Source organism: Argopecten irradians, chromosome 7 (genome assembly GCF_041381155.1).
Source record: "Argopecten irradians isolate NY chromosome 7, Ai_NY, whole genome shotgun sequence".
Classification (NCBI taxonomy): Eukaryota; Metazoa; Mollusca; class Bivalvia; order Pectinida; family Pectinidae; genus Argopecten; species Argopecten irradians.
In genome coordinates, this window is record NC_091140.1 from 10,670,991 (window position 1) to 10,695,366 (window position 24,376).

Below are 24,376 nucleotides of genomic sequence, written 5' to 3' on the forward strand. Positions count from 1 at the left end.
AGTACTGACGATCGACAATGGAGAAACACTCGTGCCATTCGTTCAACTTTTGTATTTGGAAAATACTGAACACTAGTGGAAAGAGTGGAAAGCTGACATATTTAAGCACAGAATCAATGTCCAACAAGCTTAGATGTCTTGGAGACTTGTTTTACATCCTAGATTAATCTGACCGCTCAGCATAGGACCATTGTACGGAGTGAGATAAACTAGGAGAAGGGTAACTGAGAGCGGTGGATATCTCTGTCTATGAAAAATGGAAAATGTTCTAGCACTTTAAAAAGAACATTAAGGAACCATTCCGCTCTTGGTGACGAGTCTAGCACTGTTCATGTAATTTTCAGGACCGTGATGACTGACCGATTAAAAAAAAATCCGACATTTTTGCAGTGCCTTGAAGTTCTAGATGATCACAAGAGAACTAGATCAAGGCAACAATGTGGACATTGTATATTTAGATTTTCAAAAAGCGTTTGACACCGTTCCATACAAACGTCTGAAATTGTGAATGCCGAGTCAGTGAACCAATTCAAGACCCCTATAAACACATATTGGATGAAATACGATATTACGTTTTACCCTAGCTGCTAGACATAATTATAAACAGGCTAGAAAACAAAGAATACATTAGTGTATATATATAAGGTGTAAGAACTGAATGTGCTCTTTTATTAGTTCAATTTAAAAAAAAATGAATGAGTACTGCGCAATTACAATTATGTACAGATTATAGATTCAGGAGGTTAAGAAGCATTGCTTAATATAAACCGAAACAGGGTTTATATTACATATAAGGTAACCGTTCAATGAGTACACAGAACAATGCACTAAATTAACAACGGTCTTTTTGGGACCGTTAGTGAGATAATGGGTGAGATTGGAAAATACTGTAGACACAAGTTTGTAAATACACGTACTAGTGATATACATCGAATCAAAATAACATTTCTTACATCTCAGACTTTGATATTAAACTACTGAACAAATTATATCATGTGTATAATTAAACCCGCCCCGTGTCTCTACCGGTCCGGTCAATCTATTAATATAAATACGAACTATTAATTGATTCGTTACGTGTTACCTGGTGGAGATTCCAGGTATAATCTCAATAGAACCGAAAGTAAAACAGGTCAGACATTATACCGATAAGGAGTAGTAACCTTTTCAGGCAGCGATCTAATTTACAGGTATGTAATATTACTATAATTGATAGTACAGAGGCAACTTAATACAAAAGTAACCATTGTATGAGAGAAGCATTCAGTCAAAATCCATCAAGGTAACTTTAAGTTGTTTCATATCTATGGGTGTTATCCTCTCGTACCAGCGGATGAAAACCTTAGTGGGGGAGGAGAAGTAGGTTCCCATGTACCCCTCTGGCAGTTTTTCGAAACATGGTTTTTTAGGACCGGTATGATGTCTAGTTTCATTTTATGCTTGTTGCCATTGACAACTAATGTCCCATGGGGGTCATATGGCGGCCATCTTGGATTTCAGGTATCAAAAATGGCCAAAATGACACATTCGCATATATGCGCATAGATAGAGAACCAGACAACATTAAAAGACAAATAAACACATTTTTTGATATGATTGAAACATGCTGAATACGATTAAATCATAATAATGACGTTACGTCTTCTTATTTTTGTGAAATGACGGGAAAACAATGAAATTTTCAGCTTTTTTTCCCTAAAAAATCGATAAATGTCATATTTTTTATCACAAGTAAAAAAATTGATGGACAAATCACCTTGTAACAGTCATTTCGAATTGAACCAACCCTTATGTAAACATGTGTGTACTATAAAAAGACAGATCGCATCAATGAGGTCGGAAAAAGAGAGGGAAACCCCCCTCCCATAAAAAATCTATCAAAAACTGGCCAAAATGACACATTCGCATATATGCGCATAGATAGAGAACCAGACAACACACAGAGGCAAATAAACACATTTTTAAATATGATTGAATCATGCTGAATACGATTAAATCATAATAATAACGTTACGTCTTCTCATTTTTGTGAAATGACGGGAAAACAATGAAATTTTCAGCTTTTTTCCCTAAAAAATCGATAAATGTCATAATTCTTATCACAAGTAAAAAAATTGATGGACAAATCACCTTGTATTAGTCATTTCGAATTGCACTAACCCTTGTCAAAAAAATTGAAAAACAAAATTAATTAATTAAAACTCCAAATATTCTGTCAACACACATTGTAACGGTTATTCTGATATGGACTGACTCTTGTCTAAACATATGTGCATTATAAAAGGATAGATTTATGGTTTTAAGCAGAAGAAGCGAGATAACCTCCAAACCCCCTCCCCAATAATTTAAAAAAATATATATTCCCGAATCCAGTTAACATCCAAAGGCTAATTCACATGTTTTATCCAGAATTCAGGCAGTTCCCAATAACCGTAATAATTTATTTCTTTTTAGTGAAAACAACTGGGTTCGAATTATTCTCCTTCAATTTTGGATATACCTCCCCATGAAAAAGGTGTACCATTGTGATTCTTTCTCGCATAAGTTAAAAACTACGAATACATATAATATCTGCTGAGGAGGAACAGTTACAGACTGGGCCGCTACAACAGTCAATTAGAATGAGAGGACAGGGACCGTAGGTAAAAGTCATTGAAAGTAGTCTGACCACGCCAAAAGGCAGCAGACATGATGTCCTGGAACCATGACCCATTATGGAGAGCCAAAGAAGCCGCAAGGGCTCTAAGCTCATGGGCCATCTCCTTGCATTTCGCCCCAGATTGATAATTAGACTGCTCATAAGCAATCCTGATCATCTAACTTATCCATCTGGAGATGTACTGGGAGGAGAAATCCTGCTAACCCTGTTTAATGGACAAGAATAATACATCGCCCCCTTGTTTTATCAAGGGAAAACCTAAGCGTCCGACTGGGACAAAGCAGCCGATCATTCTCCTTCGACTCAATAGAGAATCTTTACCAAAAAGGCAGGATCAGTGAGTAGGGTAACAGAGCTATATCTGGCCCAACGAAGCACGAAAAGTGAATAGATGGATATCACTCCTTCTACGGCCTGAGGCAAAAGCAAGCAGGAAGTCAAAAGTAAAAACCTTAATGGAGACCGACACCAAAGGCTCTTAAGGAACCCCTTTCAGTAACACAAGTGCTAGATTCCACTGTGGAGCTAACTGTCGTACCCTAGGCCTGTCCAGACTGAACCACCTAATCAAGGTAGACAAAGAGTTGGAAGACCCTAACTCTGGTCTACCATGAGAATACAGTACACTGGAAATAGCCATGCGATAGCCTGCAATAGTACTAGAGGCAAGTTTGCGTTCCCTAAACAAATAGAGAAGGAAATCCGCAATCAGCTGGGCAGAGGCTTTGACCTGATCAATCTTCCTGTCGATACACCAATCACAGACGATCTTCCATGAATGTTAGACGCCAGGTGAGGAAGACTTATTGATCGGGCAATGCGAGCCGACAAGTCTTAAGAAAAGCCTGGCTGAGCGAGGTCTCCTTGAATGGATCTTCTGGGACGGAGGCTGGCGCAGGAGATTGGTTCTGAACACCTTGCAAATGCCCTCGAAGATTGTTAGATTTAGCTGCCTTTCTGTCACAACCGGCTTGCGGCGCCTGGAAAGAGTATCCGCCAGAACATTCAATCTGTCTGGAAGACGAAGAGAGTCAACCGCATTTCCTGACAGAAGAGAAGAACACGAATAGTAAGGGCACAAAGGACGTGGGACTTTCCCCCACCCTTTCCTTCCAGATACGCGACAACTGTAGAGTTGTCTGTAGTCACACAAACCACCTTGGAATGTAGAATCTTCCGAAAAGCCTGCAGCGCCAACCGAACAGCCTTATCTCCAGCACGTTGATGTGCTCGGAGACCTGATCCCCAGACCACTCCCCGACTGGCAATGGCCGTCGAGGTAAGCCCCCCAACCTGTCATTTGTCATCGCTCCAACGATTCCTAGACTTGGTGGAGTATGAGTGAATCGTCGAAATAGATATGTACATTTATTTTCCTGGAGTGATGAAAACCTACGCCAACCTGTAGCAGTTTGATGAAAACCAAAGTGACAGTCGTGATACCAAAAGGATTTAGTTTTGTGGTAATGAGCTGTGCTTTACCATCGTGTCTTCAGGACAAAACAAGGATAATAATTCGAACACAGTGGTACGTTTCGTTCTGGCACGAGCCGAAAATTTATATTTCCAGTTGTTCACTAAAAGAGTGGATTATTACGGTTCTAACCACGTTCTAATTATAATTGGGGCCGGGATGGCTGATTGTTATGATGTCTCGACATATAACCACAATCACTCCACCTCTGGGTAGCTTGTTCGAATTTACAGGGGCAGTTGCCAGGTATTGACTGCTGGCGGTGTTTTTTTCTCCGGGAACTCCGCCTTTCCTCCACCAATAAACCTGGCACATCCTTACATGACCATGGCTGTTAAAAATGCAATTGTAGTTTGGAACTGTCTGAATCATAGATCAGTAAATATGTAATTTATGTAATAATAATAATGATATTTTTTTCTCTATGAGTAGTGTTGGGAGGGGGGATGTCCACGATTCTTCTGCTAAAAACATATAATCCTTTTAAAATACCCATATGTTTACACAAGCGTAAGTGCAATTCGAAATGACTGGTACAAGTTGTTTTGTCCATCAATTGTTTTACTCGATTTACTCGATTTTTTAGGGAAAAAAAGCTGAAAAATTTCAAAAAATGAGAAGACGTAACATCATTATTATGATTTAATCGTATTCAGCATGCTTCAATCATATCAAAATATGTGTTTATTTGCCTCTGAATGTTGTCTGGTTCTCTATCTATGCGTATATATGCGAATGTGTCACTTTGACAAATTTTTGTGATTTTTTATGGTGGGGGGGGGGGGGAGTCCCTCTCTTTTTCCGACCTCATTGATGCGATCTGTCTTTTTATAGTACACATATGTTTACATAAGGGTTGGTTCAATTCGAAATGACTGTTACAAGGTGATTTGTCCATCATTTTTTTTTTACTTGTGATAAAAATTATGACATTTACCGATTTTTAGAGAAAAAAAGCTGGAAATTTCATTGTTTTCCCGTCATTTCACAAAAATAAGAAGACGTAACGTCATTATTATGATTTAATCGTATTCAGCATGTTTCAATCATATCAAAAAATGTGTTTATTTGTCTTTTAATGTTGTCTGGTTCTCTATCTATGCGCATATATGCGAATGTGTCATTTTGGCCATTTTTGATACCTGAAATCCAAGATGGCCGCCATATGACCCCCATGGGACATTAGTTGTCAATGGCAACAAGCATAAAATGAAACTAGACATCATACCGGTCCTAAAAAACCATGTTTCGAAAAACTGCCAGAGGGGTACATGGGAACCTACTTCTCCTCCCCCACTACCTGGTATATCCCACGCAGTACACTCATATCGTCTGTTTACATCGATACCCATGCAATGCCGCAGTCGTAGTTTACTTGAACTTATAACCGTAAAGAATGGCGGGATATCTGTAATAATAACTTTGCTATGGGGAAAAGGCAGCTAATGCATTAAGAGTCGGGTATTACTACATTTTGTGACACTCGAGTAGAATATCGCTATAATATCCCTATCCACGTATGAAAGAGTCTTATAATATCATAAATCAAATTTGTTTGTTACGAGCAAAAATCTTAGTGTACTCTCATTATAAACCGGTTAGCGGTTTATTTAGAGTACACTCAGATGTTTGTGTGGTATCTCCATAACATAAAAAAAATCTATTAAAATTAATCCTTAAAGGCCCACCACCTTTCCGAAACGGCTTTTAATTTTTAAAATGGGAATGTAAAACGAGATAGATAATTGTGTAGAGTTGCAAAAGTTATTAACTTACCGTTAATACTACACTCATCATCATCTCCTGAACAAAATAATTAAAATAAATAAAATGTTAATTTTCATAAATGTTATCGGTCCTATATGAAAACTGAACGTTGCAGTATGTGTTCATTGTAAGCATATCATTGTAACAAGATATGAATAATTGAGCACTAAAAGTGTTTTTTACACGCGGAATATAGAAGCTAAAATGGTTATGCGTGACATCCTCGGGACATATTATATATACTATACATTGTATATTATTCTATATATAGTTATTTTGTATTCAAAACATATTTATGCTACTAGTAATCATGTTTTCAAAAGGTACAAGAAACCATTCGTAACAAATTCTTAGGTTGAAACTGGAGATGGCATTCCAGATATGATGTCAAGATGGCGTCATAATTACCTTATGACCTATCATCTTTATATCTATAATGGTCTGTTTGCATAGCATGTGATGATAGGCAAAATAAAATTAGACGGATATGAAGGATAGGGATATACCACTTGAGGGTCACAAAGTGTTGTAAAACCCTAGACTTACCGAGGGTTTTACATCATTTTGTGATCTCGAGTTTAGAATATCTCTATCCTTCATATCCACGTATTTTTTTCCCATACCTCGACGTTTTATTGCAATTCTACTATTATGATTTTCCGCCACTTTGAAATAAATTCGAAAAAAAACTTGACTGCAAGTCAATTCTCCATACATAAAAATTGCGCGATATTTCCAACGCGAATTCCGTTGTTTGTATCTTTTAAAGTAAATCGAACCTATAGTTTCTGAAAAAATTAAAACTGTACCGGAAAATAGAAATTTTGTCGACCCTGCGGCGTCACGAGACTTTATTGCATAGTATGGGTAGCAATGCAATACAGCCTCAGGCGACATGAGTATATCGTCCTAGACCAGCCAGTATTACACGTATAGGTATTAGAGAAAACATGGTCCTTACTGAATTCTGAAAGCATGTAGTTTATAGTTTTATAATTTTTATATAATTATTTGCTATATTTTTAGATAAAACATTTTATTAACTTAATTGCATTCTAACGGGTACGATCCTCTGGGTCCCATTAACATATAGATGTATATAATTGACTATTTTAAAAGTTATATTTTTGTTTGATACACGTATTACCATAATATTCAAAACAACAATAAACAGTTTACAACAAAAAGTTTGTATGTCTGAGAATAAATACATGTATTTGACTAACCTGTTTTATATTATTTTGTAACGTGCACTTAACATACATACATTTTCAAATTTGTAGAAAACCATGAAGATCAGCTTAACTAGTCGAGTCCTAGCCTGGGCGGCGTGGATGACACTGATGAAGCATGGAACATGCTGGGATGGCTTCTCTTCTATAAAATCCTTTTTTGAACCAATCACATGTAGATTCAGTCGGGAATGTTGTAATGATCATTATATTAAACTTGACGAGCAAGGTAAGATATCGACTAACACCAGAACGCCACAAACAACCACAAAACAATCTTTAAATTACAGGTTTAAATATAATACGAAGTGATGGTATGTGAAAACTTCCCATAGCTATATAATATAAACAATAAACCATTAAACACCAGGGGTTATCAACGAAAGAACATGGGAATAGTCCGTGCTATACAGATTCTTTACAAATGAGGTAATGTATGGAATAGGTGGTAATAAAACATTTACCACCCAAATCATTTCAGCCCTAAAGAAGTCCCTAGAGAAACATGTGTATGGACAACACTTGGCTAAGGCTGCAATACTAAAGCATTTCCACGCCCAGGCGAGACCTGTGGACCAAACAAAAGCTTTGTCTCTCTCCTTCCACGGGGGAACAGGGACGGGGAAAAACCTGGTGAGCAGAATCATCGCTGAAAGTATATACAGGAAAGGAATGAAAAGCAAATTTGTTCATCTCATAGCAGCAACAAATGAGTTTCCACATCTTCACAAAGTGCACGAATATAAGGTAAAATTAAACCCTTTTACAAATGGATCAGTGAATCACATTGTTGTCTTTAGTGATGTTGATATATGTATATGAAATTCAAATTCATCAATCTCACATTTTTGTGTTACAACAAATAACATGCGGGATATAAAATGACCTTTTTAATGTTTTCCAGTTGGCATTCATAGACTGAATATGAATGCCAACTGAACTGAGACTTACTCCATGAAGCGCGCTACAATGCTTATAATTACATTTGATAACAATTTTAGGATGAAATCCTAAAATATTTTGGATCTACAGTAATAAATAAAAAAGAATTCATTATCGTCAAAGACAATTGTGACGTCAAAATAAGCGGACGGCAGTTCATAGACTGGTGAATACCAACTGCGCTTGGTATGGTTACATTGTAGGGCTGCAGTGAAACTATAAATATACCTATATTAAACACTTCCACCACCTGCACACTTTACGCAAGCCCAATGTTGTATGTTTTCATTCTCCCTTTCTATATCAGGTAATTTTAAAGAAGAAGATAGAAGCCAGTGTGTCCAAGTGTGAGCGCTCCATGTTTATATTTGATGAGGTAGATAAAATGCCTGCTGGCCTTCTGGACATCGTAAAGCCATATCTAGACTTCTACGAAACCTTGAACAACATAAACTACAGAAAAAGCACATTCATATTTCTCAGGTAAAGTCCAAATATATAAATCATACACGTAATTTTTGTACTCGTTTTTCGTTGTTGATGGTTGCCATGCAAATAGAAAATCCTGATCTTTACAAATGTGTAGTAACAATGGTAAAGTGCAATTCACAAGTGTGTATATGTTGTCCTTAGTAACACGGCAGGCCATGCCATACAAAAGAGGTCAATTGGACATTGGAGAGATGGGCGAGACAGAGAAGAGCTGCAACTCGTTGACATGGAGCAACTGATTATTACTGAAGCATTAAACGAAAAGAACAGTTAGTATTGCAATAAACCTAGTTGATATCACGGAAAGAGGAGGGGGTGCAAACGCTGTTTGAGGGATACGTATACTGTTAAAATAAGATGGAATTACAGAATAATTGTCATATTAATGCATTTTCAATCATATGCTATAAATCGTCTGTAGTTTTCAGTGAGGATAATGATGACATGACAAACTACCACACCTTCTCCTTGTGAGTTTGAAACATAATAGGACAGGTGTCATGTTTTTATCGCGCGTGTCAGCGATAGTTCTCTGCTTCTTTCTGTCCCTATCTTAACATGTCCCGAAATTATGTATGTTGTTAATCACATATAGAATAAAATCTAAGCATCTCTCATCGCAAATACTAAGTTAACTGGATTACAATCATCGCTAATATATCTATCTCTATGTTCCAAGGTGGCTTATGGCATAGCAGCATTCTCCTCTACCATATGGTGTCTGCCCATGTGCCATTTCTGCCTTTGGAGCGTCGACATGTTCGCGAGTGTGTTAGAGATTGCCTTGTCGCCAAACGGTATTACCCTCATCGTGACGCTATAGATGACAGGGATGTACGGGAGATCACAGACCAGCTATCATATTATCCGGAGGAAGAACAGTTGTTTTCTGTGACTGGCTGTAAGCGAGTACCAGACAAAGTGGATTTTATCATGGCATACGACAGATTTAATAAGTATAAACATTGATACTCTCAGTTAATATGTTGAGAGTGAATGTGCCGATCGTTCTTTCCGTTCGTAAAAGTCCTATAAGTACTGACTTCTGCTGATATTGTTTAGTTCTCTACCGATTAAACAGTTAGTATCCGTTTGGCTGCCCTTTCACCGGGTCTTCATTTCTTCATGCATTCGTATATTCTTTATCAAAAATTAAATATATTCGCGTTCTGGGTTGTCCTGTCATAGTGTCAGCATTTTAGTTATTTCGCTTCTTTGAGGATTCCTATTAAATACAGAACAACAATATTTTTTCGAAACGATCTTATTTTCACAATTGTCCAGAGTAAAGTTAATGTTGCTAGAAAATCATTGTCAATTAACACACTAGTAGCTCCAATGTTTTCCATCAAGCTACATAGTCTATACTTACGTATTTAGTATCGAGTATCAAAATATCTGTGCAACTATTAGGGTCATGGTATCCATTGCTTGGTTGCTGTTTTTATTCAATTAACTGTTAAACTGTTGTTTCTTGCTATATTTATATAATGACTATTGGGAATATGTAATGCTGTAGTTCTATTACTAAGCTTTTTTATAGCCTTCAATGTGATGTACATAAATATTCTATTTTAAATTCACATCTTGAATTAATAAGTGCTTTTCTTTTCACTTATTTTTACTTATTAATTAGATCTTTAGCTATAACCATATTGCACTGTATATAACTACCATATACCATACTCAGTATAACTTTCACATACGGAAGTTGTTGATACATATGCATGTTACTAGAAACAGATCCCCTGACTATGACCTAATACTTAAAAGGTGAATAGCATGCGCAGTAAGAAAATTAAAAGCAATGAATTCATTTTGTATGAGAATCTTTTATTTGAATCTTATTCAATCATAAATAAATTTTCTCAACAAGGAAGCAACGAAGTCAGGAACACGATCAGAACAGAGGTAAAAATTAAATAATGCATTCTGTTTGATATTAGATGTTCTCATTATCACGACTTCAATGCAGAGACTTGGCAATATTGCAGTGTTTCCTATACAAATTAGTATGTAGCTCCACATTATCGGTAGACGGCTACACTTGCTATATAGAACTTTTCCAGACACTTGTTATCAACAGTGGGATACAAAGTAATGAGGGATGATATCACGATAGGAGCACAACTTGGGAGGAACAATCTTTATCCACACAAGAGACAGAATTTAAAACCAAAGATTTACACCACTATCAATATTGTAAATAACAAATATATCATAAGGAAGGATTTCTATTATAGTAACTTTTTATCAGATCGTAATATATTATATTTACTAGTAAAAATGTTTAGTTTTTGTTTTACCTAAACATAGTATTTAATTATCCAAGGGTTCTGAATTCCAGTTCCAGTTCGTAATTACGTTTAACGACATCTCGAGCTAGGATCGTTTTCGTTTATAAGGTTTGACTGGATGGACCTAGTTTTTCGTTTGTGAATTTAGAACAGATCTAATGATATACTGTTTTCAGACGAGTCTTGACAAAGCCCTCATAGGCGTGCATTAAAATACGTAAGCAGGCCCTTCAGGTTTTATACTTGAAATAGCTAATTTTACAAACGGTCCAACGGGTTGTTGCGCATAAAAGAAAACGGTCTGCCTATGTTTACATTAAGAAACTGAATCATATGAAACTGTTAGAAAAACATTCATTTTACTTGTATAATTATAGAAAGTTAAAGTAAATTAAATATTTGTTCATACATTTACAAAAATAATCACAAATCGGAAAATTAACCTGAATGTATGTATTCCATAAAATGTCATGAACCAACAACCAATCAGATGGTATTTTACAGAGATCTGTAGTGATAAGCAATGAATAGATCAGCAGCCTTAGTAACGTCCTTGGTTACGTCTCCCATTTCTTGTATTCCATACCATCTGGTGGCTTGACTTCCACTTTATCCTTTCCCACCTCTTTCCAGTTTGTACTCAGCACAGTTCCGCCAGACTCATACTGCAATTAGAACAGTATAAACGAAACGCCATGTTGATAAGGTTATGAAGTTAAAGCATATTTACTCAAATCTATGACATAGCAATGCACTGATCAACCATGAAGTTCATTAAACGTATTCGCACGAATGCTTATTTTACCATGCACTGATCCGAAACATATAATCCTAATATAGTAGGTTAGTGAAAAAGTTTAATCTGTGTGATTACAGTGCAGTAATAGTTTGTTAAAAGGGAAGTAGTCAGAGTGAAATTATATTATCTTTTAAATATACTGTAACTGAATGTATGGTATATGTATGTTGGAAAATCTGAATATTTAAATTACATGTATCTATTTTTTTTAAAATAAACTCAAAATAGCGTTAAAATCATTTTATCTCAGATAATATGGACTCACAAAGGATTTCATCATTGCTTTCTTTGTTTCGTCGGAGCCATCGCCATAGATTTTCTGAAACAGATTGTTTAATGCTGCATCCCCCTCGGGTTTTTCTTCCTTCTCTTCATTTACGATGTCCACTACCAGCTTATCCCAGTCTCGCGTATAATGGCTGGAGGTCGGGTACTTGTTAGCGTCGTCACCCTCGCAACCTGTGGTCAGTTGAATTAATACAATAATAACTAATACAGATTTTGTATTACTTATCGTGTAGAACACCGCCACACATGTACATTAAAACGTTTATCATATTCATGAAACTGTGATTGTGTGATTTCATACGATTATGAAACATTCATAACCACCAAGTCTCAAACGGTTACTTTCACTGGAAAGTTCATCAACCTCTGATGTACACATACAACAATAATCATATTTTTCCATTGATAGTCATGTTCTGTTAGGCAAATCCTGTTAATTGAAATTTGTACAAATGTATACATGTTAGAAAATAATTACACAAATGTATTGCAATCGCATTGTTGATAAACAAATTAAGCAAACAAACTTACGGTTGTCGACTGGTAAAGATGGCTGTTTGATGTTTTGAGTAGAGGAGCCATCATCTTCCAACATGGTCCAGCGTACACCTTCTACTTTCTTTAATTTTATCTCAACCTATAACAGGTTGGAACCCATTAGAACATGTTACCTCTGTATGTGAAAAGAATGAAGTCTTTTCACAACATTGGTGGTGAAAATATTAAGTGTAAAATTATTCTCCATGCTGTACCATGAACACAGAAAAGGTCATCGACCCATTCATAGATGCTGCATAATTTTAGTACATTAACAAGGACATTCAATAGCTCGTGATTAATTATTATTAAAAATATTAGCAGTAAAACATGTTTATAACATACACAGTTATAATGAATCCATGGTTATAATATAATAAGTTTCATTCCCAATCATGTATGTCCAATAATGTTACAAGAATCTACCTAATATAAAGAATAAGAGTTTATAATGTCCAGTGTTAAGCTTCCTCATGCTAATAAATGTTGTCTAGACAAAATACCTAAGCAGTCAACAAAGAGCATTACATGACAAACATCATCATGGCATACTGGACAAATAAGTGGACAAACACCACATAATACACAGCTATTTCCTTACCTTAGTAGACATGATTTTGTAGAGGGATTTTTCTGGGATGATTTTGTGAGCCAGATCTAGTTCCAGGGTGTAGTCACTGCCTGAGGGTAGTTTGATGCATACACTCACCTGGAAATGTTCACAAATTAAAAACCATTAAAGATGTTACAACAAGTATATGTCTGAAAGTTAAAAATTGAAATGTGTGCTAAGGTAAAAATATATTTCCAATGAACTTCACAAGATTATCTTCAAATTATTATCGATTTTAAAGGAAAACAAAGCTCTCTTTTCAGGGTAGGAGAAAGACAGCTGCTCACATTTGCTAAACAATTACATTACATCACCAGGTTTAGTAATGCAGATACTGTCATCAACACTGATTCATAGTCTACTGACTCAATGTCATAGTGACACAGTGAGAATACTTTTAACAAGAGGCCAATGGCCTCGTAGCACAATGGTCCAGTTAATTAATGTTCAATGATTGGTTTTGACTAATATTCTTGAATATCACTTATATGCACTATATTAATTATGACAACTCAAATGACCACTGGTATTTGTTATCAATGTTGGTATTAAAACAATCATACAATTCTTTTAAGACAGATGTCATTTATCAAATGTTAATTCATACATAGATCAACAGTTTTATAAAGAGAAATTATTTGTGCAGAACAGTTTTTGAGCAGGATTTTCGTGTGAGCATATGCATCAACTGAACTTTAATAATAGAAACTTTAATAAAATTCAGATATTTAACAATGCTGTTAATTCAAATTTATCAGAATATTGAAATATGATAAAAATTAATTGGGAAAACTTTTTCCTGTATGATTGCTTATCGGTAACACACATGTATAAAAAGGATATCTGCTGGAGGAGGGCTTAATTCATAATAGGTGACAAAAAAATCAAAGATGTTTGGCTGTTCTGGTTATAAGAGGTAAACTGAATTATCTTCAATACCTTGAAATTAATTACTTATCTTTTATCTCATTTTCTTCAACACAATATAAATTTCACAATTAAGATAACAATGCACAAGTTATATTGGCTGGGTCTCGGCACAACGGAATGTGTACTACGGGTCAACAAATAGACATTGGCAGCTACAGGTGAGCCTTTCCCAGGGCCTTGATAACAAAATACATTAATTAACTCTCAACCATTGTAAAGGGTATATGTAACACATTCACACACACATATAGGCCTATAAACAGCATCTAGATGAAAATAGGGCACCTGACTTGTGACACTGTCCAGGGAATATAAATTATCCAACACAGGTAATTATGATGTCATGACACTTTTAGTAACATATCTAAGTATAGAAAAATAATGAATATCTGTTAATTGCCTTTATCTTTTCTTAAATTATATTTCTTTTGTTCGAAGTGGTAACGTCGGCCATATAATTTCCCATAATGCATTGTGTTTCACATTAAATATTACTATAGATAAAGATGAATGAAATATATTTTAATTCCTCAAAAATACAGTTTATGTCTGTTTGTCGCCAAGTTTTATCAGTTCCGTCCTTATCTACAACTACATGTCTCTGCCAAATTGCATTGCTGTGAATGATGTATAATTTGAGATATCCTTTTCACAAGGTGATTTTCAAAACTAGGGGTCATGCTATAAGCTACAATGGAGCTACACTCCATCGTGCTAAAAAGCAACTGAGTGATCTAAATAATCAAAACTTGTTTAAGGAATATTTCAATTTATTAACAAGTGATAGAATTTCGCTGGCAGGCACTTTTAAAGCATCATGGTAACCACCCAAAATCTTTCAAAAAGGTAATGATGTCCACATCTATTTAATAGATCAAACAGGATTCTGTTTATCTGTCAGCTGATTTAGTCTGGATGTCATATATAAGTATATCAATAACTTACAGATTGTTCATTGATGTCGATTTTGCAGTCTTCTTGCTGAACTTTCTTGATCATGACAGTGATGATCACCATGGTCTCTGTTTGATACCAGTCATACCTTTAATATAAAAACGCTCAATTAAATATGTGTACAATAAGTGGTCAATTAATACAAGTAAGTCAATGGTTTTACAGATATAGACATTGTAACAAGGCAAACTGACAACAACGTTACCTTGTACGTGGTCCTGTCGGCATGGTGACAGCTTGAGGTGTACTGGAGGATGGTACTGCAGAAGGTCTTGTGACATCCTTAGGAGCTGTGCTAGGACTAGCAGGTTTTGTTGGTTGGCTTACGGAAGAGGTGCCTATTGATATCTGTGTATCAAAGCATCAGAATTATATTTTAGTGGATTCATAATATTGAATGCATCATAATATATACAGTAAAATATAAATTTAAATAATAAAAAAAATCTTTAAGTATTAAATGAATCTTGAAATAAATCAGCAAATGAATCAAAATATGTTTTAGAAATGGATCATTATGAGCAGAAAATGAAATGTAGGTCATATTCCATTGCAGAATAGTTTTAACAGACTTTGAAATAAACAATTTAACTTAAGGTTGGATTTCCTCCAAAAGATTTTCAAGCATTTTTTATTCATTATTTTTTTAATTTTTATTTTTATTTGAATGGGTGACCTTATAATAGCCTTGACCATACAACATGTACCTCCACTGCCTGACGATACAATACAGGTAAAAAGTGGTGTCAGTGAAAACGTACCTGTGATTGTCCCTGTAATTGCTCTGACCTGCACACTGGAAAATGGTTTATGATAACAGTATTCTTAAGTGTGCATATCAAAATTACATATTACTTAAAGTTTAAAGTTATTCATATCTTTGAAATTACTCGATTTTGTACATCACGACATAACATAATATATATATTGATCAATTCATTTCTAATGATATTTATCTACTCTGTTTAATTTGTTATGTAATGCTTCTTCCATGAAACTTCAAAATATAATTATGTGTTTTAAAAGGTGATCTTGAAAATATCTTAAAATACATGTAATTGAAAACAATTAACTTATTGGCTAAAGGTATTGCAATCAAGTATCCATACTTCTATAATTCTCTATTTTAACCTTTCAAACATTCCAAATTCAAATCAAGGATCTCCCTAAGTAAGGATACATATACAGATTAAAGTCCGTTTCATACATTATTGTATCTCTTCATACAAAAATGTGTTTAACGATGAGTGAACACTACATTTATTTTATTTCGTCTGACTTTATATTAAAAGGACATTTTATTCCTACTACTAAGAATTTATCACAGCTGAAAACTTACAGTCAATTTCTGCTTCACATTTCCGTAGAAGTGTTTTAATACTATTGTCTTCACCTGAAAAACAATAATTGAAATACATGTATGATATTTATGAAATCTAATTATGATTAACATAGCAGATTGGTGCACTCGAAGCAAACCCATAGTTGTTTATTCTAAAATTTTACACATTATCAATAGAGTAAATTTTAGCTAAATTACTAATCAAAGTACATTTATGTTATTCATCATTTAGAATTTAATATTAAAAGATAAACAAGAGGCCCATGGGCCTTAACGGTCATCTGACTCATGGCACAAAACAACAAAGTCACAGTATAAAGTATTGGTTAACGATTAATATAAACAATACAAGGAACTCCTTAGTTGAATATGTAAGTTTCTGAAAAAGGTAAATGTCATTTGTTGAACAAACTTGGTAGCCCTTCATCCAAATATGGTCGAAACCCATTCAAGGATTAATATAAGGAGGAGTCAGATTTTAAAGCCAAATTTCAGCAAAGCTCCCATTTTGGACCTCGGTCATACTATCCCCATGGGTCTTACCTCGGTCCTTTATAAAATATGATTGTCCTTACCTAAAGTTCCCCCTTCTGAATCAATTAAAACCACTATAGACCAATTTTCATTAAGATCGGAGACTGAAACCTTAAAACAGGAAGTGGGCCAGCGGCCATCTTGGAATACCAAAATCTTTACGAAAATGTTTGCATGTTGTTCGGCATCAATTAAAACCCCTATAGACCAATTTTCATTGAGATCGGAGACTGAAACCTTAAAACAGGAAGTGGGCCAGCGACCATCTTGGAATACCAAAATCTTTACGAAAATGTTTGCATGTTGTTCGGCATCAATTAAAACCCCTATAGACCAATTTTCATTGAGATCGGAGACTGAAACCTTAAAACAGGAAGTGGGCCAGCGGCCATCTTGGAATACCAAAATCTTTACGAAAATGTTTGCATGTTGTTCGGCATCAATTAAAACCCCTATAGACAAATTTTCATTGAGATCGGAGACTGAAACCTTAAAACAGGAAGTGGGCCAGCGGCCATCTTGGAATACCAAAATCTTTACGAAAATGTTTGCATGTTGTTCGGCATCAATTAAAACCCCTATAGACCAATTTTTATTGAGATCGAGACTGAAACCTTAAAACAGGAAGTGAGCCAGCTAAAATTAAGAAAATTTGCCCTTTTGGGGCCCCACCCCTCAGTTCCTAGGGTTCAGACCAGACTCATTTATATAAAATATAATTGTGTTTCCTCAATGATGCTTCACACCAAATATGGATAAAATTCATCCAAGGATGGAGGAGGAGTAGGATTTAAAGCTAAAATTAAGAAAATTTCCCCATTTGGGGCCCCACCCCTCAGCCCCTAGGGTTCGGACCAGGCTCATTTGTAATATATTTGTCCTTCCCCAATGATGTTTCACAACAAATATGGATGAAATCCATCCAAGGATGAAGGAGGAGAAGGATTTTAAAGCTAAAATTAAGAAAATTTCCCCATTTGGGGCCCCACCTCTCAGCCCCTAGGGGTCGGACCAGGCTCATTTATATCAAATATGATTGTCAGTCCCCAATGATGTTTCACATCAAATATGGATGAAATCCATCCAAGGATGAAGGAGGAGTAGGATTTTAAAGCTAAAATTAAGAAAATTTGCCCATTTGGGGCCCCACCCCTCAGTCCCTAGGGGTTGGACCACGCTCATTTACATCAAATATGATTATCCTTCCCCAATAATGTTTTACACTAAATATAGATGAAATCCATCCAAGGATGAAGGAGGAGTAGGATTTTAAAGCTAAAATTAAGAAAATTTGCCCTTTGGGGGCCCCATCCCTCAGCCCCTAGGGGTTGGACCACGCTCATTAATATAAAATATGATTGTCCGTCCCAAATAATGTTTCACACCAAATATGGATGAAATCCATCCAAGGATGAAGGAGAAGTAGGATTTTAAAGCTAAAATTAAGAAAATTTGCCTTTTTGGGGCCCTACCCCTCAGCCCCTAGGGGTCGGACCAGGCTCATTTATATAAAATATGATTGTCCATCCCAAATGATGTTTCACACCAAATATGGATGAAATCCATACAAGGATGAAGGAGGAGTAGGTTTTTAAAGCTAAAATTAAGAAAATTTGCCCTTTTGGGGCCCCACCATTCAGCCCCTAGGGGTCGGACCAAGCTCATTTATATAAAATATGATTGTCCTTCATCAATAATGTTTCACACCAAATATGGATGAAATCCATCCAAGGATGAAGGAGGAGTAGGATTTTAAAGCTAAAATTAAGAAAATTTGCCCTTTAGGGGCCCCACCCCTCAGCCCCTAGGGGTTGGACAACGCTCATTTATATAAAATATGATTGTCTGTCCCCAATGATGTTTCACACCAAATATGGATGAAATCCATCCAAGGATGAAGGAGGAGTAGGATTTTAAAGCTAAAATAAGAAAATTTGCCCTTTTGGGGCCCCACCCCTCAGCCCCTAGGGGTCGGACCAGGCTCATTTATATAAAATATGATTGTCCTTCCCCAATGATGTTTCAAACCAAATATGGATGAAATCCATCCAAGGATGAAGGAGGAGTAGGATTTTAAAGCTAAAATTAAGAAAATTTGCCCTTTTGTGGCCCCGCCCCTCTGACCCTAGGGGTCGGACCAGGCTCATTTATATAAAATATGATTGTCCTTCCCTAATGAAGTTTCACACCAAATATGGATGAAATCCATCCAAGGATGAAGGAGGAGTAGGATTTTAAAGCTAAAATTAAGAAAATTTGCCCTTTTGAGGCCCTGCCCCTCTGACCCTAGGGGTCGGACCAAGCTCATTTATATAAAATATGATTGTCCTTCCCCAATGAAGTTTCACACCAAATATGGATGAAATCCATCCAAGGATGAAGGAGGAGTAGGATTTTAAAGCTTAAAATAAGAAAATTTGCCCTTTTGGTGCCCCACCCCTCAGCCCCTAGGGGTCGGACCAGGCTCATTTATATAAAATATGATTGTCCTTCCCTAATGATGCTTCAAACCAAATATGGATGAAATCCATCAAAGGATGAAGGAGGAGTAGGCTTTTGTATAAATAGTCTTACGCACGACGCACGGCGCACGGCGCACGGCGCACGGCGCACGGCGGACGGCGCACGGCGCACGGCGCACGACGACGGACGAAACACGATGACAATAGGTCATCCTGACCTTCGGTCAGATGACCTAAAAATATGAATGTCCTTACCTAATGATGTTTCACACTAAATATGGATGAAATCCATCCAAGGATGAAGGAGGAGTAGGATTTTAAAGCTAAAATTGAGAAAATTTGCCCTTTTGGGGCCCCATCCCTCAGCCCCAAGGGGTCGTACCAGGCTCATTTATATAAAATATGATTGTCCATCCCCAATGATGTTTCACACCAAATATGGATGAAATCCATCCAAAGATGAAGGAGGAGTAGGATTTTAAAGCTAAAATTGAGAAAATTTGCCCTTTTGGGGCCCCACCCCTCAGCCCCAAGGGGTCGTACCAGGCTCATTTATATAAAATATGATTGTCCTTCCCCAACGATGTTTTACACCAAATATAGATGAAATCCATTCAAGGATGAAGGAGGAGTAGGATTTTAAAGCTAAAATTAAGAAAATTTGCCCTTTTTTGGGCCCCATCCCTCAGCCCCTAAGGTTCGGACCAGGCTCATTTATATAAAATATGATTGTCCATCCCCAATGATGTTTCACACCAAATATGGATGAAATCCATCCAAGGATGAAGGAGTAGTAGGATTTTAAAGCTAAAATTAAGAAAATTGCCCTTTTGGGGCCCCACCCCTCAGCCCCAAGGGGTCGGACCAGGCTCATTTATATAAAATATGATTGTCCTTCCCCAATGATGTTTCACACCAAATATGGATGTAATCCGCTCAAGGGTTAAGGAGGAGTAGGCTTTTGTATAAATAGTCTTACGCACGACGCACGGCGCACGGCGCACGGCGGACGGCGCACGGCGGACGGCGGACGGCGCACGACGACGGACGAAACACGATGACAATAGGTCATCCTGACCTTCGGTCAGATGACCTAAAAACGATGAACAACTAGTGGTGTCAAATTTAGGTCTCGTTTTATGAAAGCTCATGATCATGTTCAATACAAAAGACGTTTTCCGTCTCATGATACTGCAGAACAAAGTACATAATCAATGTCTTTAGTCAATTCATCTTTTAACCATGAAGAACATGGTTTAATAATAAAATATAAAACATGATAAATATTCAGGTAAAAAAGTCTTAATCATGCAGGATTAGACTTAGCTGTAACATCACAAAGAAAGATCCATTGAAATGTGCAGAAAGTAACATCCCAGGCCATATTACAGTCACCATACTTCATTACTTGTACACCAATTTATGTATCAAAGTACTCACTGTTTAATGATAAACCAATTTCAAGACATTCTTTTGCAGCAGCATACTTCTCCTGATGGAATAAAGCAGTCCTGTACAATTTATAATAATTGAAAATTAACAGCATGTCTTCATCACATATTCATGGAATATACCAAGGAATTTATTTGTATATCAAAATCAGAATCTCCTATATATCGACTGAAATAAAACAAATGTGTAACAAATACATCTTGTATATAATGGCATAGTAGGTATTTATCACTTGCATATTTTTAGATGATTTTTTACATAATATTCTACAACAAGAGATCCCAGAGGGATCTTGGCGCCCACCAAAGAATGATCTATGTCTGACAATAGAAAGACGGATCTTTTCTCTGCTTTTCAACTTTTAACTACATATTACTACATATGAAATTTGAAAAAGATCCTTTCAGTACTTTCTGAGATATATAACACTGACAAACTTCAATAATCAAAATCAAAGATGTTGTTGAACGATCAGTCCCAATATGAAATATGCAGGTCCTAGGAGTACCTACATATAAAATTTGAGACAGATCACTTCAGTACTTTCTGAGAAATAGCGGTAACAAACTTCAATTATCAAAATTCAAAATGGTGGCCTGTCGGCCATCTTGTTGACCGTTCGGACCCAAAATGTAATTAGGGACCTAAGGGAACCTGCACATGAAATTTGAGACATATCCCTTCAGTACTTTCTGAGAAATAGCGGTAACAAACTTCAACTATCAAAATCCAAAATGGCGGCCTGGCGGCCATCTTGTTGACCGATCGGTCCCAAAATGAAATATGCACAACAAGGGCCCTAGGGGAACCTACATGTGAAATTTGGGAGAGATCCCTTCAGTACTTTCTGAGAAATAGCTGTAACAAACTTTAACTATCAAAATCCAAGATGGCGGCCTGGCGGCCATCTTGTTAACCGATCGGTCCTAAAATGCAATATGCACAACTAGGGCCCTAGGGGAACCTACATGTGAAATTTTAGAGAGATCCCTTCAGTACTTTCTGAGAAATAGCGGTAACAAACTTTAACAATCAAAATCCAAGATGGCAGCCTGGTGGCCATTTTGTTAACCCATCGGTCCTAAAATGCAATATGCACAACTAGGGCCCTAGGGGAACCTACATGTGAAATTTGAGAGAGATCACTTCAGTACTTTCTGAGAATTAGCGGTAACAAACTTTAACAATCAAAATCCAAGATGGCTGCTTGGCGGCCATCTTGTTAACCGATCGGTCCTAAAATGCAATATGCACAACTAGGGCCCTAGGGGAACCTACATGTGGAATTTGAGAGTGATCCCTTCAGTACTTTCTGAGAAATAGTGGTAACAAACTTTAACTATCAAAATCCAAGATGGCGGCCTGGCGGCCATCTTTTTGACCGATTGGTCCTAAAATGAAATATGCACAACAAGGGCCCTAGGGGAACCTACATGTGAAATTTGAGAGAGATCCCTTCAGTACTTTCTGAGAAATAGCGGTAACAAACTTTAACAATCAAAATCTAAGATGGCGGCCTGACGGCCATTTTGTCAACCGATCGGTCCTTAAATGCAATATGCACAACTAGGGCCCTAGGGGAACCTACATGTGAAATTTGAGAGAGATCCCTTCAGTACTTTCTGAGAAATAGCGGTAACAAACTTTAACTATCAAAATCCAAGATGGCGGCCTGGCGGCCATCTTGTTGACCGATCGGTCCCAAAATGCAATATGCACAACTAGGGCCCTAGGGGAACCTACATATGAAATTTGAGAAAGATCCCTTCAGCCCTTTCCGAGAAATAGCGGTAACAAGAAATGTTAACGGACGGAAGGACGGACGGACGGACGGAACGGACGGACGGACGGAAGGACGGACGACGGACCACGGACAAAAAGCGATTTGAATAGCCCACCATCTAATATTCTACAAAAACAGAGCTCAAGGAGCCAGCCCACTTGTGTTTACCAAACTACTACTACATGAAAATATATTTTCCCTTTAACAATTGTTTCCTTCAGGCTATTACATATTGCATTCTTACTTACCCTTTCCTAAAATAAGCTTTGCTGTTCTTTGGATTGAGTTCAATGGCTTTTCCTGAGTCTTGTTCTGCTTCTATAAAGGATTAAAGAAATATCCATAAATGGATATAATAACATTGTTATCTTAAAATCTGCAGCATTGTGGAAATGCCTTAAGTTGTTGAGAATTTGATTTTACTTTTTTTTTTTTTTTGGGGGGGGGGGGGGGTTTACTGGTAATGAAATATTTATTTACTATCGAATATGGTATTTTAGTCGAGTCAAATATCTTTGTAAACAACTTTAAAATTTCCACCTCTTTCACCCATATTTGATTCAAAGTATTTTATCAGTATCAACCAACTTTACCCTAATATATTTATAAACATAACCATGAGTTTTTTCAACATTCGGGTAGCTTAATATCCACCATGCATTGATATTGCTGTAACTTGTAACCTTCTACAACAGAACAACATACCCAGTCTTCATTGGAACTTAAATTCTTCTCATTCACTATTCAATATCCACCATTGAATTGTTTTATCTTATAATTTGAATAAATTTGATTTTCAATATATACCCACCCTTGAATTGCCCTAACTGAAATTGTGGCCTGTACTTCACACCCGTGCATCCCTAAATTACTCTGATTTGTATAGTAATTCCTCTATTTCAAACGGATCAAAGTGGCTATAATTTGTTATCATTTAGGGCAAGAAACTTTTGAAAACCACTTGCCCGAATTTGAGATATTAGTCTATTTTAACCAAAAGAGGGTAATTAACATTAAAACCGGGCAAGTTTACACCAATTTTCGCTTGCCCCGGAGCATATTCTACTGGTCTCAGACCATCAGACCTGGGATATTTCAACCATGTCATTAGTACCTACCTTTGAACTGCTCTAACTTGATGTAGGCTTGAGCTCTGTGACAGTAGGCCTCCTCTTTTTTGGGTTCCACAGTGATGGCCTCTGTGTACAGCTGTATAAACATAAAAAATGGATGGCTATACATGTATATTGTACAAACTTATCTTCATTTGAATGGTCTGGGGCAGGAGGGGCTTGACCATTTTCATTTAATTGGCAAATATTGCAATATTAATAGTGTTTGCATTTTCGTTGACAAAAAAATCAAAATGCACTTTTTCATTGCATCACCTAAAATTAAAACCTAAGTAGAATAAGTTATAAATAGACTTCTACATAACTGACAGCGTTCATTATCTGAAGAGTGCAAAGAAACTCATCTTTGGTGGTCAGGTGGTGAATTGATTAAGCCACTTGTCTTTCATTTAGCAAGCACGGACATGAAGTTGATATCAAAAGATTTTTTACAATTCAATTTATTCTTAATTTAAAATATATACCTGAACCTCATGTTTATAATGATTATTTGAAACACATAACATGACAGGGGAATAAAAAATTCTATAAAGTTGTTTTTACGCATCGTTGGTCACTGTTGTACAATCGGAAGGTGAGATGACTTAATTTGTGTGAAAGATGGACAGTCACCATGTTGGGGCATGCATCCCAGGGCAATACAATTTCCCCATGGGAAATACTGTTTTATTCCCCGGTCATGAGAT

At 36.5% G+C, this 24,376-nt stretch overlaps 2 protein-coding genes across 3 annotated transcripts in view; one reads left to right on the forward strand and one right to left on the reverse strand.

Annotated features, from left to right (window-relative positions):
* Positions 1-1,066: 1,066 nt before the first annotated feature.
* LOC138327542 (torsin-1A-like) lies at positions 1,067-10,382 on the forward strand. The gene is made up of 6 exons (XM_069273715.1): positions 1,067-1,190; positions 7,184-7,361; positions 7,614-7,879; positions 8,382-8,557; positions 8,708-8,835; positions 9,246-10,382. The coding sequence occupies exons 2-6, from the start codon at positions 7,190-7,192 to the stop codon at positions 9,533-9,535; spliced, it is 1,032 nt and encodes a 343-aa protein (XP_069129816.1). The 5' UTR covers positions 1,067-1,190; positions 7,184-7,189; the 3' UTR covers positions 9,536-10,382.
* Positions 10,379-24,376, reverse strand: part of LOC138327540 (protein SGT1 homolog) — a 32,138-nt gene continuing 18,140 nt past the window's right edge. For both annotated transcript variants that reach the window (XM_069273710.1, XM_069273711.1), the window contains exons 3-13: positions 23,676-23,766; positions 22,806-22,875; positions 20,763-20,833; positions 16,324-16,377; positions 15,746-15,780; positions 15,190-15,332; positions 14,976-15,072; positions 13,089-13,196; positions 12,482-12,587; positions 11,928-12,121; positions 10,379-11,528 (exon numbers count right to left, since the gene is read on the reverse strand). In XM_069273710.1, coding sequence (XP_069129811.1) covers positions 11,421-11,528; positions 11,928-12,121; positions 12,482-12,587; positions 13,089-13,196; positions 14,976-15,072; positions 15,190-15,332; positions 15,746-15,780; positions 16,324-16,377; positions 20,763-20,833; positions 22,806-22,875; positions 23,676-23,766 — 1,077 coding nt within the window. In that variant the 3' untranslated portion in view covers positions 10,379-11,420. The remainder of the gene's footprint in view (positions 11,529-11,927; positions 12,122-12,481; positions 12,588-13,088; positions 13,197-14,975; positions 15,073-15,189; positions 15,333-15,745; positions 15,781-16,323; positions 16,378-20,762; positions 20,834-22,805; positions 22,876-23,675; positions 23,767-24,376) is intronic.

Coding starts and splice junctions, on each gene's coding strand:
- LOC138327542 (XM_069273715.1), top strand. CDS start 7,190: ATGAAGATCAGCTTAACTAGTCGAGTCCTAGCCTGGGCGGCGTGGATG. Junction 7,362..7,613: donor TATTAAACTTGACGAGCAAG/GTAAGATATCGA, acceptor AAATCATTTCAG/CCCTAAAGAAGTCCCTAGAG. Junction 8,836..9,245: donor AGCATTAAACGAAAAGAACA/GTTAGTATTGCA, acceptor CTATGTTCCAAG/GTGGCTTATGGCATAGCAGC.